The sequence below is a fragment of the Eriocheir sinensis genome, chromosome 47 (genome assembly GCF_024679095.1).
Source record: "Eriocheir sinensis breed Jianghai 21 chromosome 47, ASM2467909v1, whole genome shotgun sequence".
NCBI classification, from domain to species: domain Eukaryota; kingdom Metazoa; phylum Arthropoda; class Malacostraca; order Decapoda; family Varunidae; genus Eriocheir; species Eriocheir sinensis.
Window position 1 is genome coordinate 508751 of NC_066555.1, and position 14604 is coordinate 523354.

The window sequence follows — 14604 nt, forward strand, 5'->3', positions numbered from 1 at the left end:
GTAATTCAAAGTTCATTATATCGATTCTCCTAACTTCATTTTATTACTCTTTATTGTTTTGTTTTTTTATTCCTTCACTGCAGTTATTCACGTCGCTATTATAATTGTTTACTCATTCATATTTATTCATTCATTAGTAATTCAATTTTTGCTTCGTTATATTATTTATTTTTCCATCCTCTTCGCTCCTATCTAAACTTTTTTATATATATACTTTCTACTTAAACCTTTTTTTTTTTTTAGTCTGCCTTCTATTGTTGTTTTCTTTTCAGTCTCATTCATTAGTAATTTGAATGCTCTTTTTTTTTCACCCACGATCAAATTCTCTAAGTTCTTTTCATTAGTGTTCGTTCTCGTCCGCGATGCTCGCTTTTTTAATATTCCTTCTAATTCATGTTTGCTTTTTTTCATTTCTAGTCTGTTTCCGATTTTGTTATACTTCATCTATATCATAACTGCAGATGTCATTTTTATAATATTAGTGTTCGTTTTAACCCATGATGCTCGCTTCCTCTCTCTCTCCTTATTATGTCATCAATAGGTTCCATCCTGAAGGGGGAATACCCACCAACCACTCCCTTTCTCCCACACTCAGCGTTTTCTATTCCTGCAGGAGGCGTGGACGGCGGCGAGTGGGCGTGGGGTCCTGAAGGCTTGTCTGGCGTGGGCGTGAGTCAGCCTGAAGGGTGTGGCCGTCCGGGACACCGCATAACCCTTGACGCTGACCTGCTGACCGAGATGACCACAGACGACCTGCCCGCGCTGAGTGAGTACTGAGGATTGGAGAACAAGCTTATATTAACCTGGTAGCTGCGGGGATCATGTTTCTTAATGGTCCCTCTAAGCGAGAAAAATGAGAAAAAATCATCACTCACACAAACCATTTCATAATATATATCAACGCATTTGTGATCAGTTTATGCATCATCTATTTTTCGGAGGTTTATATCATGGCAAAAATGTGGCCCGTCGCTGGTACACGGTAAAGCCACAAAGTTGGCCCGTCGCTGGTACACGGTAAAGACACAAAGTTGGCCCGTCGCTGGTACCAGGGAGGAGGGCAAAAATATATTAGTTCCAACACAAGAAGGAAGACAAGCTTATCCTATTGGCCAATCCACAACGCTAGCCACGCCCTTCCTACAACTCCTCGGGCCGGCACTAGTCGTTTATTGGCTCACGTGGCTGGTTGGGCGGGGCTTATATACCTAGTTAACGTGAACGGTGAACGACGACAAAAACTTTCTCTTTCTCTAACCTTCCCGACCGCTGCAATGGAAGAATAACAGCTGAACCGCAAAACTTCTTACATTATCTTCTTTCCCTTCCTACAGGTCGCGCGCTGGTGGGGGCGTGGGCGCGGTACCGGTGGGGCGTGTTTGAGGAGCGCGGCTACCACCAGCACCCGCGCTTCCCGGAGACCCACGCCAGGGACGGCGCCGCCACGCCCACCGCCTGCACCGACAACCCGGAGGCGGGGCGCTGGGTGCCTCCCGCGGGGTGAGAGAGAGAGAGAGAGAGAATGACTGAGAGTGAGTGCCATATGTGAAAAAGTGAGAAAGAAAGAGATTAAAAACTAAATAACACAGAATGAGTGCCATATGCCAAGAGAGAGAGAGAGAGAGAGAGATAAGAGAACAGTGCCACATCTCAAGTGCCAACCTACCAGACATGAGTGCCATTTTATAACCAGTCTCTCCCTGCAGATCCGACCAGTGCCAGGAGGATGCGGCGGCCGGGGTGGCATCCAGGGGCGGGGAGGGGCAGTGCCAGTGGGTGCCAGACTCCTCGGCACCGCGCAACACCTCGCTCATGTACCGCTCTGACCTTCCCTCGGTACGTACACACACACGCACACACATACATACACTAACACACACACACACACACACACACACACTCTATAACTAACTAACGTCAACATACTAACAAACACACATTAACACATATACATAAACACTTAGTACTTTGGTGATTTTTTTTTTTGGAGTTTGTGGTTATTAAAGTATCTATCTATCTACCTATCTGTCTATCTATTTCTGTATATGTCTATCTTCCTGTCATTCTATCTTCCCTCTGTCTATCTCTATTCATCTATCCATCATTTTGTCTCCGTCTCTGTCTCCCGTTTTCCTTCTATTCTTCTATCTATCTTTCTGTTCTTCTCTCTCTCCTTCTATTCTTCTATCTAGCTTTCTCTTCCTCTCTCTCTCCTTCTATTCTTCTATCTATCTTTCCCTTCCTCTCACTCTCTCCTCTCCCTCTCCTTCTATTCTTCTATCTATCTTTCCCTTTCTCTCACTCTCTCCTCTCCCTCCTCCCTCCGTCACCCTCTCATTCCCCTCCTCGCAGGTCTGGCAGTTCTGCGACGCCGACACCCACGACCCAGACTCCCCGACGCCCCACAACCTCATCTGCGGCGGCCTCAGTGTGTGGGACGTTCTTCGGCAACACCCCGACTTCAAACCACATCACGTCCCAACCACCACTACCACCACCACCACCACGCCTTCCCCACGCCCTCCTGCCCCGTCTTCATCCCTTCCCCATGCCTCCACGACCCCCAGAACAAAGAATACAGGTGCCGAAGTAACGTTTGAGGTCTCTCGTGGGACTACAGAAGAGCGAACTGAACCCTGGTCGTCCGTGGAAGTCTTCGGGTCTGAGTCACCGCTTCCCACGACCACCTTCCTGCCAGGGGTCGTATTGCGGAGGACCGGTGGTGGTGGAGGCGTAGAAGGAAGCCCAGGGGAGATGCAGGAGCCACCGGGGAGTGTTAGAGGCGCCAGGGGAGGAGAAATGAGGCTTATAAGAAGGAGGAAGAAGAGGAGAGTGAAGAAGCGTGATGTTACACCCACTGATGTTGATGTTGTACCAATGCGTCCGAGTCTCGTCACTGCTCATCTCTCCTCCTCCTCTTCCTCTTCCTCTTCCTCTCCCTCTCCCTCTCCCTCTCCTTCTCCTTCCTCCTCCTCCTCCTTCAGTGGTCTCCAAGCGGCTGACCTGACCTTGGCCAACCAGAGTGACCCAACAACGAGGTCACCAAACAGAAGTCACGCGAATGCCTCAAGGTAAGAGAGAGAGAGAGAGAGAGAGAGAGAGAGAGAGAGAGAGAGAGAGAGAGAGAGAGAGAGAGAGAGAACTGCAACAACAAAAACAACAGCAAATAACTCTAAACCAACGTAGAATGAACCATTTTTCAACCTTTCTTTCTCTTTATTTATTTATTTATTTATTTATTTATTTATTTATTTATTTATTTATTTATTGCAGAAGAATCGACGTGAGACACCAAGAGAACAGGAACGAGAAGGAAGAAGAAGAAGAAGAGGAAGAGAAACAGAAGAAGAAGAAGACGAAGGAAGAAGAAGAGGAAGAGAAGATGGAAAAAGAAGACCTGGGAAGCTGGCCATACACTGACAACTCCTCCTCCTCCTCCTCCTCCTCTTCCTCCTCTTCCTCATCATCATCATCATCACCACCCGCGCCCCCGCCCCCCGAAGTGGTGTTCCTGGCCCCCCCTCCGAGCGCCGTGGTGTTGGCTCTAGACCTGTCAGACGATGCCATTTCGCAGGTGAGCGGCACTGTGGCACTCTTGACCCCTACCTGTGTGTGGGGGGGGAAGGGGAGGGAGTTATGGATGGGGGAAGGGGGGAGTGTGTGTGTGTGTGTGTGTGTTTTCAGTCAGTCAATTAGTCAGTCAGTCACCCAGTCAAATCAATCAATCAGCTAACCAGTATCTCATTCATTCAGTCAGTCAGTCAATCAATTAGTCAGCTAGTTAGTCATTCAGTCAGTTAGCCAGTAAATCAGCCACTCAGTTAACCAGTCTGTCAGCCAGCCAATCATTTAATCAGCCAGCCATTCAGTCAATCAGTCAGTCACTCAATTAGCCAGTCAGACAGTCAGTAAGCCACCCAGTCAATCTGTCACCCAGCCAATCATTTAATCAGCCAGCCATTCAGTCAATCAGTCAGTTACTCAATTAGCCAGTCAGACAGTCAATCACTCAGTCAGTCAGCCACTCAATCAATCTGTCAGCCAGCCAGTCAATCTCCACCTCTTATCAAGCTCAACCTTCCCTTCCTCAACCATCTCTCTCAACCCTTCGTCAGGTCGCCATGGAGGAGGTGAGAGGCGGGGTGCTGCGCTGGCTGTGGGGGCTGGGGGAGGGGGTGCGGGTGGGGGTACTGGCCGCCTACCGCAGCTCCTCCTACCCCCTCACCCTCGGCGCGCTCCTCCCCGCCCCTGCCACCGCCGCAAAGCTGGAGGACGAGATGGCACTCCTTCCTTCAGGCGTCGAGGTGGAAAATGGTGCCTACGGGGGTGCCTACTGCCTCGAGTGTGTGCTGGAGGAGGCGCAGAAGGTGGGTGAAAGGGGGGGTGGGGAGGTGGGGAGGGAGGAGGGCAGAGAGATGACCATGAGATTCTGATGACGATGACGGGATGATGGAAAAGGGATGCTGGAGAGGACTGGAGGTGAATTTGACAGAGTAAGAGAATTTGACAGGGTAAGGGAATTTGTTAATGGTAAGAAAATTTGACAGGGTAAGAAAATTTGTTGGCAGGGTAAGAAAATTTGTTGACGGTAAGAAAATTTGACAGGGAAAGGGAATTTGTTGACAGGGTAAAAGAGGTAAGCAAGATGTGTAGGGGTGATGGGGGAGGAAGGGTGAACATAGGGGAGGGGTGATGGGGGGGGTTATAGGAGAGGAAAAGGATTGGACGAAAAGTGTTTAAATGCCCACAAAAATGTACTGAAGGAGGAGGAGGAGGAGGAGGAGGAGGAAGGGAAGAGGGGGTAGGGTGGGGTGAAGGGGGGAAGAGGGGGGAGGGGGAGTGATGGGGTGGAGGGGGGCATGAAGGGGTGAAGAAGAAAAGGTTAAGTGCCCACAAAAATGTTATATTCTTGGATTTAAAGGGAAGAGTGGGGGGGGAGGGGGAGGGGAGAGGAAGGGTGTGTGTGTGTGTGTGTGTGTGTGTGTTTTAGTGGGACACACACACACACACACACACACACACACACACACACACACACTGTTACAAACCAATCCTGCCCCTTGAAACACCTTAAAATCAACTTCACACACTACACAACACCCCAAACACACACACACACACACACACACACACACACACACACACACACACACACACACACACACACACACACACACCCTAACACACCCTTGCACACCCTCTTCAGATGTTGGCCAGCAGCGGTGTAGCTTCAGGGGGCGGAGTCCTACTCTTAGCGGCCTGCAACCCAACCATCACCCAAGACCACCTCTCCCGCGCCACGCCGTTCACTATACACACCCTCGCCCTCTGCCCCGCCACCACGCCCCTCCTGGACCAGCTGGCACGCCCCGGGGGAGCTTGGGTGCTGCCCGGGCCGCCCCCAGCAGAGTTTCACGCGGGGGAAGAGAAGGGCGAGCAGCGTGTGGCGGAGGTGCTGACGACGGCCACGCAGACAGCACTGGCCTTCCCCGGCGACCCAGTGCTGACGAAGGTGAGGCTTAACGAACTCTTGTTGAATTTAACGAACTTTTGAACTTAACGAACTTTTCTTGAACTTAACGAACTTTTCTTGAATTAACGAACTCTTCTTGAACTCAACGAACTCTTCTTGAACTTAACGAACTTTCCTTGAACTTAACGAACTTTTATTAAACTTAACGAACTTTTCTTGAACTTAACGAACTTTCCTTGAACTTAACGAATTTTTATTGAACTTAACGAACTTTTATTGAACTTAACGAACTTTTTCTTGAATTAACGAACTCTTCTTGAACTCAACGAACTTTTCTTGAACTTAACGAACTTTTCTTGAACTTAACGAACTTTCCTTGAACTTAACGAACTTTTCTTGAACTTAACGAACTTTCCTTGAACTTAACGAACTTTTCTTGAACTTAATGAACTTTCCTTGAACTTAACGAACTTTTATTGAAGTTAACGAACTTTTATTGAACTTAACTAACTTTTCTTGAACTTAACGAACTTTTCTTGAACTTAACGAACTTTTTCTTGAATTAACGAACTCTTCTTGAACTTAACGAACTTTCCTTGAACTTAACGAACTTTCCTTGAACTTAACGAACTTTTCTTGAACTTAACGAACTTTCCTTGAACTTAACGAACTTTTCTTGAACTTAACGAACTTTTCTTGAACTTAACGAACTTTTCTTGAACTTAACGAACTTTTCTTGAACTTAACGAACTTTTCTTGAACTTAACGAACTTTCCTTGAACTTAACGAACTTTTCTTGAACTTAACGAACTTTTCTTGAACTTAACGAACTTTCCTTGAACTTAACGAACTTTCCTTGAACTCAACGAACTTTTCTTGAACATCATCATCATCATCATCATCATCAGTAGTCATCATTTTTGTATACTATTGGTTCAGTCATCACCATTTTTTTTCTTTTTTAGTGTTCGTTTTTTTTGTCATCACCCTTAAGTCATCTTCATCGTCATCATCATCATCGTCATCACCACGGAGCACCACGCCAAGGTCATCATCATCATCATCATCATCATCATCAGTAGTCATCATTTTTGTATACTATTGGTTCAGTCATCACCATTTTTTTTTCTTTTTTAGTGTTCGTTTTTTTTGTCATCACGCTGAAGTCATCATCATCGTCATCATCATCATCATCACTTTTGTATATTAACTCAGTCATCACCGTTTTTTTGTGTTTTTCTTTTTTGGTGTTCGTTTTTTTGTCATCACGCTTAAGTCATCATCATCATCATCATCATCATCACTTTTGTATATTAACTCAGTCATCACCGTTTTTTTGTGTTTTTCTTTTTTGGTGTTCGTTTTTTTGTCATCACGCTTAAGTCATCATCATCGTCATCATCATCATCATCACTTTTGTATATTAACTCAGTCATCACCGTTTTTTTTGTTATGTTTTTTCTTTTTAGGGTTCGTTTTTTGTTTTTCATCACGCTTAAGTCATCATCATCATCATCATTAGTCATCACTTTTGTATATTTTTTGTAATTTTTTTATTCTCTACTTTTTGTTTGTTTTTTTATATAATTCTTTGTTTTATTTACTGTTTAACTATTTTCTTGTACCTTTCCATATCGGGGACTACAAAACTCAAATGGCTCCCTCTCTCTCTCCCTCTCTTTCCCTTCCTTTTTTTCTCTCCCTCCCTCTCTTTCCTTTCGTTTTTTCTCTCCCTCCCTCTCTTTCCCTTCCTTTTTTCTCTCCCTCCCTCTCTTTCCCTTCCTTTTTTTCTCTCCCTCCCTCTCTTTCCCTTCCTTTTTTTCTCTCCCTTTCGTTCTATTTCAAACATCCCTTTCCTCCTTTCCTCAGACTGTCTATATACGCCTTTATCTATCTTTGTCTTTATATCTGTATGTGGCTTTATCTATCTTTTTCTCTATGTGGCCTTATCTATCTATCTTTTTTTCTATATGTGGCCTTATCTATCTATCTATTTTTTCCATCTCACGCGTCCCTTTCCATCCTCTGTCTCTTATCTCACTCGTATACCTTTCCATCCTTCCCTCAGATCGTGGAAGTCACCAACCCTTCAGGCGGCGAGATCGACCTTGTACGGGACAGCAACCAACGCTTCTGGGCCGTCTTGGAGCAGGGACAGGGCGGAGGCGGCGGCGGGAACTTCACCTTCGCCCTCAAGTTCCTCACCAGCTCCGTCGCCTTCCCTCTCCCAGTCTCCGTCGACGTGTACGCAAGGAGACCCAACACGGAGGGAGTCACGGTCACGCTGCACACGAGTAACCACGCCCACCGACCCTTGGAGCCTGAGTCGCCCCCGCTGGTGGTGTGGGCGCGGGTGACGCAAGGGGGTAGGCCGGTCGTGGGCGCGAGGGTGGTGCTGCGCGTGAGTAGGCTGAGTGAGGAGGGCAGCAACGCGCATACGACCCTGGAACTGCTGGATGATGGGAACGCGGGTGAGGAATATGGATGCTTTGTTTTTTTGTTATTTCATCTAGATAAGAGCTGAGTGCATGGTTCTTATGCCTTTCTCCTTATATGTGTACTCCCTTAAGTTATATTCTACTTAATTATGCTTTTTTCAGTGTTTTTATCTCCGTATATTTTCCTCCCTTATCTATCCTTAACTTACATATGTTTCTGTTCGTTGTTCCGTATATGTGTACTCCCTTGGTTATATTCTGCTTGGTTATGTTAGTTTTCTGTGTTTTTATCTCCGTATATCATTCCTCCCTTATCTATCCTTAACTTACATTTGTTTCTGTTCGTTTTTCTTCGCTTGTGTGTCGTCCATATTTCTGTTTTCACTTATTTATGGTTCTCTGTCTGCGTTTATCTAAGGTGTATGTGTTTGTCTCCTATTCAAACTCCATTTACTTATTCCTATGTACGTTTTTTTCCCGTGTGTGCGTCCAGAACCCGACGTGCGCGGCCAAGACGGGGTGTACACGCGGTACCTGACGTGGCTGCCGGGGGAGGGTCGCTACGCCCTCGCCGCCTTCGCCTCCGACCACCAGGGCGCCGCGTCGCTCCTGAGGCCGCGGCGAAGAGGTGAGTGACGGAGTGGCGGCGTCCTGGGGGGTGCTTATAGATAGATAGATTCGTAGATGGATAGATAGACTGACAGAAAGTTAATAAAGATAGAAGGAGGGTAGATAGGCAGATGATAAAGAGAGATAGAGGGTAGATAATGATGGTTGTAGATGGCTGGGTTGATACAACACGCATTTACCAGACGCAACACAACACAAAACAAAATCGCATCACCAAGACCATTTTCCTCAACACAAACTCTCAACACTAATACTCCCTTTCTTGACCCTCCTTCACCCCTTCTTCACCGCCTTCTTCACCCTTTCAGACGGCCGCGTGTTCCCAGTCAGCGCCGGGCAGTTCGTGGTGAGCAGCGGCGTCGTGTCCCTCACCGTCGCGCGGGTCACCTCAGCGGACCTCGTGCCCCCATCCCGCGTCACTGACCTCTCCGTGACCCCGCTGCACGACACCCACGTCAACCTCACCTGGACGGCACCTGGAGGCGATCTGGACCAGGGATCAGGTGGGTGGGGGCTTGTGTGGGTGTGGGTGTGGGTGGGTGTGTTCTGTGCCTGGTCCTCTGTTTCTCTCTCTTTTGTTTTTCCGTTTTTTCTTTGTTTTTTTGTCTTTTTTTTCTCTTCTCCTTTTTCTTCTTGTTCTTCCTCAGCGTTTTCTATCTTCACCTTGTCCTCTGTCTGCCCTGACTCTCACATAGATAGATAGATAGATAGATGGATGAATCAATAAACATCTTGCTAACACCCTCCCTCCCTCTCTCTCCCTCCTCTCAGCCTGGCAGTACGAACTCAAAATGTACACGGAACGCGACGCCCTGAGTGAACACCGCTTCAACTCGTCCACCATCGCCGTCTACTGCATCACCCAGGACCTGAGGACGCCCACGCCGCCCCCCGCCCCCCACGGCACCCCCCAGCACTGCCTCACCGAGCTGCCCTTCACGAACCTCAGATGGTGGGTATGGGGGGGAGGGGAGAGGGAGAAAGGGGGGAATTGGAGGGAGTGTGTGTGTGTGTGTGTGTGTGTGTGTGTGTGTGTGTGTGTGCTTGCTTTTCATTTGTTTCTTTCATTATTTCTTATCTTTATCTTTGTTTTGTGTCTGTTTCATTCTATCTATCTTTTTGTTTATCTATTTTTCTTTCTATTCTTTTGTTTTGTCCTTATATGTTTTTTCTTTTTATTTTCTTTGTTTTCTTCTTTATTCCCTTTCTTCGTTCTTCTTATTTATATCAACTAGTTTTCTTTTTCTTTGTCTATCTATCTTTTTGTTTATCTATTTTTCTTTCTATTCTTTTGTTTTGTCCTTATATGTCTGTTTTTTTCTTCTTTTCTTTGTTTTCTTCTTTAATCATCTTCGTTCTTATTTATATTAACTAGTGTTCTGTTTCTTCGTCTTCTTATCTAATATCATCTCCCCCATTTTCTCTCTCCATTACCGCTAAACAAAACACAAAGAAAAAATAACAGAACCCAGTCGAAAAAACAACATCAAATCACTAAGTCAACCAACCACACGTAGATAGATAGATGGATAGATAGTTATTGACCACAACTTACAATAAAAACGCATCAATCTCTATTTAACAGAATGGTCCAAAAACTAGCATTCCTTTAAAACTCGAATGAAAATATACACTAAACAAAAGCCCAGAATATGTACAAGGTATTAAGAACACACAAAACACCACAGCACATATAACGAATAAAACACACACACACACACGTACACATTCTCTATACCCTCCTTCTCTCCCTCCCTTCGTCAGGTACTTCGCCATCAGAGCCGTGGATGCCTCTAACAACACCGGCAGGATCTCCAATATCGTCTCCGCCTTCGTTCCTGACCTCCCCACGACGCCCCCAAACAGCCCCGTTAGCCGCGAGTTCTCCAGCGTTCAAACCGTCATCATGTCCACCATCCACGGGCCTGACGACTTCGGTAACGCCACAACAGCCCCGGGAGATCGAGTTACCGCAGCGACCCCCGACTGGCGTGTGTGGGTCGCCGTCGGGGTTGTGGTCGGGGGTGTCTTGGTGGCGGCTGTTGTGGTGGTGCTGTGCGTGTGGTGCTGCCGGAGGGGTCGAGGGAGGGCGGAGAAGGACCCTGACCGCCCCGTGTACAAGATCTATGTGAACAATGCGTACATACAGGAGGAGGATGGCGAGATCAAGGTCGTGAGCAACGGGAAGCTGGTCGATGATAAGGAGCCGAGTCAGGTGAGTGTGTGTGTGCGAGTGTGTGTGTGGGGGGGGGGGGGGGGGTGAAGTGTGGGGGGGGGTGCGTGCATTTGGGTGAGAGGGAAGGGAATGTTAGTGTGCGTGTGTGTGGGAGGGAGGGAATGTGTGTGTGTGTGTGTGTGTGTGTGTGTGTGTGTGTTGAAGTTCGAGAGATTCCTGTCTATCTGCCTGCCTGCATGACTGTCTATCTGTCTGTCTGTATTACCAACTCCATTCTCTGTCATTCCTGCGTCACCGTCACCAACACCCTCTACACCCACGGCCTCCCCTTCCCCAGGTACAGGAGTGGGTCAACTCGCTCTCAAAGTTCGGCGCCGCGGACGTGTATGGCGGCGAGCCCGGCGAGGCAGTCACCGCCCCCGCCGAGGCCCCGCTGGTGGAGTGCCGCCCGCGCGCCTCCATCAAGTACGCTAGCCCCGTGCGCTTCGGCGTGCTCACCAACGGCTCCATCATGCGCGACGGTTGCCAGTCCTCGTCCTCCACCTCCTCCTCCAAGCCCTCCGAGGACGCTGCGGGGGACGACGTCAAGTATAGAGACTTATCCGAGACCACCAGCAACTCCACCACCGACGGAGGTGCCTCGGCCGCCTCCACCGCCACCACCGACACCGTGCCACTACCGCCGCCACCGCCCCCACTCACACTGACGGCCATGGGGGAGAGTGCCAGGGCGGTGCCAGTCTCCGTGCAGCCTTGTGACGTGGACAGGCTACCCCCGCCGCCGCCGCCGCCCATCGCCATGCCCCAGCCGCTTGGCATTCCCGGCCCCACCGTCATCTCCATCCACGCGGGGCCGTCCCTCAATAGCGGCTACAGCAGCGACGAAGACGGGGGCTTCAGGCCGCGCACCGTCCCTGGCCCGGGCCCCAGACGGTACCTGCCCACGCATTTCTCCTCCTTCCGCTACCTCCCGCCGCCGCCGGAGTATAGAACAGCCGTGGGGGGCAGCGTGGGCATCAGCGGCGCCGTGGACTACCCGACATGCCACACGATCTCCCGCGCCGCTACCACGCTGCCTCACGGGACGGTGCGCAGCGTTAAAAAGCGGCGGCATATCTCATTCGTGTAGCGTTGGCGGCGCACACACGCCTCCTCGACCCTTGCCACCGCCCCGCTGCTCTCTAAGACTTGAAGTGAGACTAAACCAGGGAGAGCAAAGACAATATTTCCGTGTATAAGCGTCAAAAAGAGGTGGCATATTTTGCATGTTATCGCGCCCTCCCCATTCTTGCCAACCCCGCTCCCTACCACCCAGCTGATCTCTCTGATTTGATGTGAGGCTAAACCAGGGAAAGCAAAGACAGTATTTCCGTGGATAAGCGTCAAAAAGAGGTGGCATATTTTGCATGTTATCGCGCCCTCCCCGTTCTTGCCAACCCCGCTGATCTCTAAGACTTGATGTGAGGCTAAACCAGGGACAGCAAAGACACTATTGACAGTATTTCGGTGGATATACGTCAAAGTGAGGCTGGTGATCTATTTCTCCTCTCGTGTGCCAGGAGAGTTGCTCGCTCGACGAGTGCTGGCGTTCCATTGTCCTGTCGATCTTCCCCGTCTGTCCAAGTTGGTGACGGGCAGGAAGGAGGCAGGCTGGGGACTTGGGGTTGTTATGATAGTGGTCGAAAGTGATAACATTATGACCTTCCCACCAAGAAAATAAAGGTTAGTATGTCTTAAAACACTTACTAAAAACTACTTACTGACTTACTGAAGAATAGGAGGATTTGTTCAGAACTAAGTGATAAACAACTGACCTTACTACCAATAAAATGAATGTTAGTTTGTCTTGGAACACTTACTTAAGACTTCTGACTGACTTCCAAAGCTACGGAGGTTGAGACTCGCTTCGCTCAGAACATTGACAACTCTACCTGTCTTTGAAAAACAGCTGAGACCTACCTAGCAAGAAAATAAAGATTAGTTTGTCTTAGAACACTTACTTAAGACTTCTGATTACCTTCCAAAGCTACGGAGGTTGAGACTCGCTTCGCTCAGAACATTAACAACTCTTTAGCTGTCTTTGAAAACAACTGAGACCTTCCTAGCAAGAAAATGAAGGTTAGTTTGTCTTAGAACACTTACTAAAGACTTCTAATTACATTCCAAAGCTACGGAGGTTGAGACTCGCTTCGCTCAGAACATTAACAACTCTTTAGCTGTCTTTGAAAACAACTGAGACCTACTTAGCAAGAAAATAAAGATTAGTTTGTCTTAGAACACTTACTTAAGACTTCTGATTACCTTCCAAAGCTACGGAGGTCGAGACTCGCTTCGCTCAGAACATTAACAACTCTAGCTGTCTTTGAAAACAACTGACCTTCCTAGCAAGAAAATTAATCTTAGTTTGTCTTAGAACACTTTGAAGACTACTGACTGACTGACTGACTTCCATAGAAAAAGCAGTTCATACTCGTTCAGAACATGTAAAACTACCAACCTCCCTAAATACCTTCAAGATCAGACTACCTAAAACAACATACAGACCTTTAATTATAGAAAGAGATACGTCGTGTTAATACTAGACATTTCCCGAATCATTACCCTGAACCAAACCACGGAAAATAAAAGAAAAATCGAATAACCAAAGTTTCATGGCTATATATTCTTCCTGAAGTGAATCAAGAAAAAACTAAACCACGAAAAACATCAGAAAAATCGAATTACCAAAGTTTCATGGTCGTAAATTCTACCTGAAGTGAAGCAAGAGAAAACTAAACCACGAAAAACATGAGAAAAATCGAATTACCAAAGTTTCATGGTCGTAAATTCTACCTGAAGTGAAGCAAGAGAAAACTAAACCACGAAAAACATCAGAAAAATCGAATAGCCAAAGTTTTATGGCTATATATTCTACCTGAAGTGAAGCAAGAAAAAACATTATATAAGAAATGACCGCGGAAAAGAGTGCCATGCTTCAGTAACCAATTGTAACACATGAACTGAAGGGCCCATGTCGTGTGTCTGACCGTCATGTCTTCTCAGCGGTGTTCCTCAGGAGCTTCAACATTATCATCACTTATTATACTTCATTGACAAAACGTGGTAGAAGAGTGTAGAAACCTCCTTTGAAACGGAATCAGTCCACTTGTGAATCTAAACTAATGCTTCACTCCCGCTACGAAACAGTGAACCATTGAAACGAAGCTGCAGTGACGAGAATCTAAACTTCACTCCCGCTACAAAACAGTGAAACTTTGAAACGAAGCTGCAGTGACGAGAAAGCTACCCACTTCTTATAGCTAGGAAGCATTTGGTAACTTCATAGCGTAAAAAAACAAAACAGAGTAGGGAAACTGTGACCAATATATTAACTCACTCCATAGAGGGAAATATTTCGCGGCTATGCATGAGTTAGTACTGTATATCCTCTTATTCTTCCTCCTTTGTAAATAGTATGTACATAGTTTCACAGGCCAAGTCATCGTGTTGTTTATAACTTGTGATATACTCAATACCCGGTGAGTGACCAGGAACTTGCTTGTATAGAGAGGGAGGCTGCAGAGTGTAAGCAGTGGTGAATCGTCCTTGAAGGTTTAAGAAGGCTTTGACGAGGTATGGACAGGTACGCAGGTAACAGGTTATATTGTGTTGTTTGTCTAGGCATGAAAGAGTGGAGGGAGGCAACGTGTTACGAATCTTCACTGGAGACGGTGTTAAGTAATGTTGTATAAGATTAAGAACAGATGAATTAATGATTTGAAGATATATGAGTGAATATAAAGGAAACTATGTTGTGTTCGTGCGTGGATGGAAGGAGTATTACACTGGGCAAATTTTCCGTGGATCTTCAGTCAAACCACGATCTCCGCTGGCGTGATCCTCATTTG

General features: G+C 47.2%; 1 protein-coding gene across 1 annotated transcript in view; it reads left to right on the forward strand.

Moving 5' to 3' along the window:
• LOC126981159 (uncharacterized) overlaps positions 1–13385 on the forward strand; it is a 14056-nt gene extending 671 nt beyond the window's left edge. Inside the window, exons 2-15 of the mRNA XM_050831875.1 lie at positions 614–766; positions 1335–1500; positions 1707–1836; positions 2353–3071; positions 3274–3574; positions 4116–4367; positions 5207–5552; positions 6468–6520; positions 7542–7944; positions 8405–8539; positions 8850–9044; positions 9313–9493; positions 10306–10756; positions 11055–13385. Of these exons, the coding sequence (XP_050687832.1) occupies positions 739–766; positions 1335–1500; positions 1707–1836; positions 2353–3071; positions 3274–3574; positions 4116–4367; positions 5207–5552; positions 6468–6520; positions 7542–7944; positions 8405–8539; positions 8850–9044; positions 9313–9493; positions 10306–10756; positions 11055–11846 (4152 nt within the window). The 5' untranslated portion in view covers positions 614–738 and the 3' untranslated portion in view covers positions 11847–13385. The remainder of the gene's footprint in view (positions 1–613; positions 767–1334; positions 1501–1706; positions 1837–2352; positions 3072–3273; positions 3575–4115; positions 4368–5206; positions 5553–6467; positions 6521–7541; positions 7945–8404; positions 8540–8849; positions 9045–9312; positions 9494–10305; positions 10757–11054) is intronic.
• The last annotated feature ends 1219 nt before the right edge of the window (positions 13386–14604 follow it).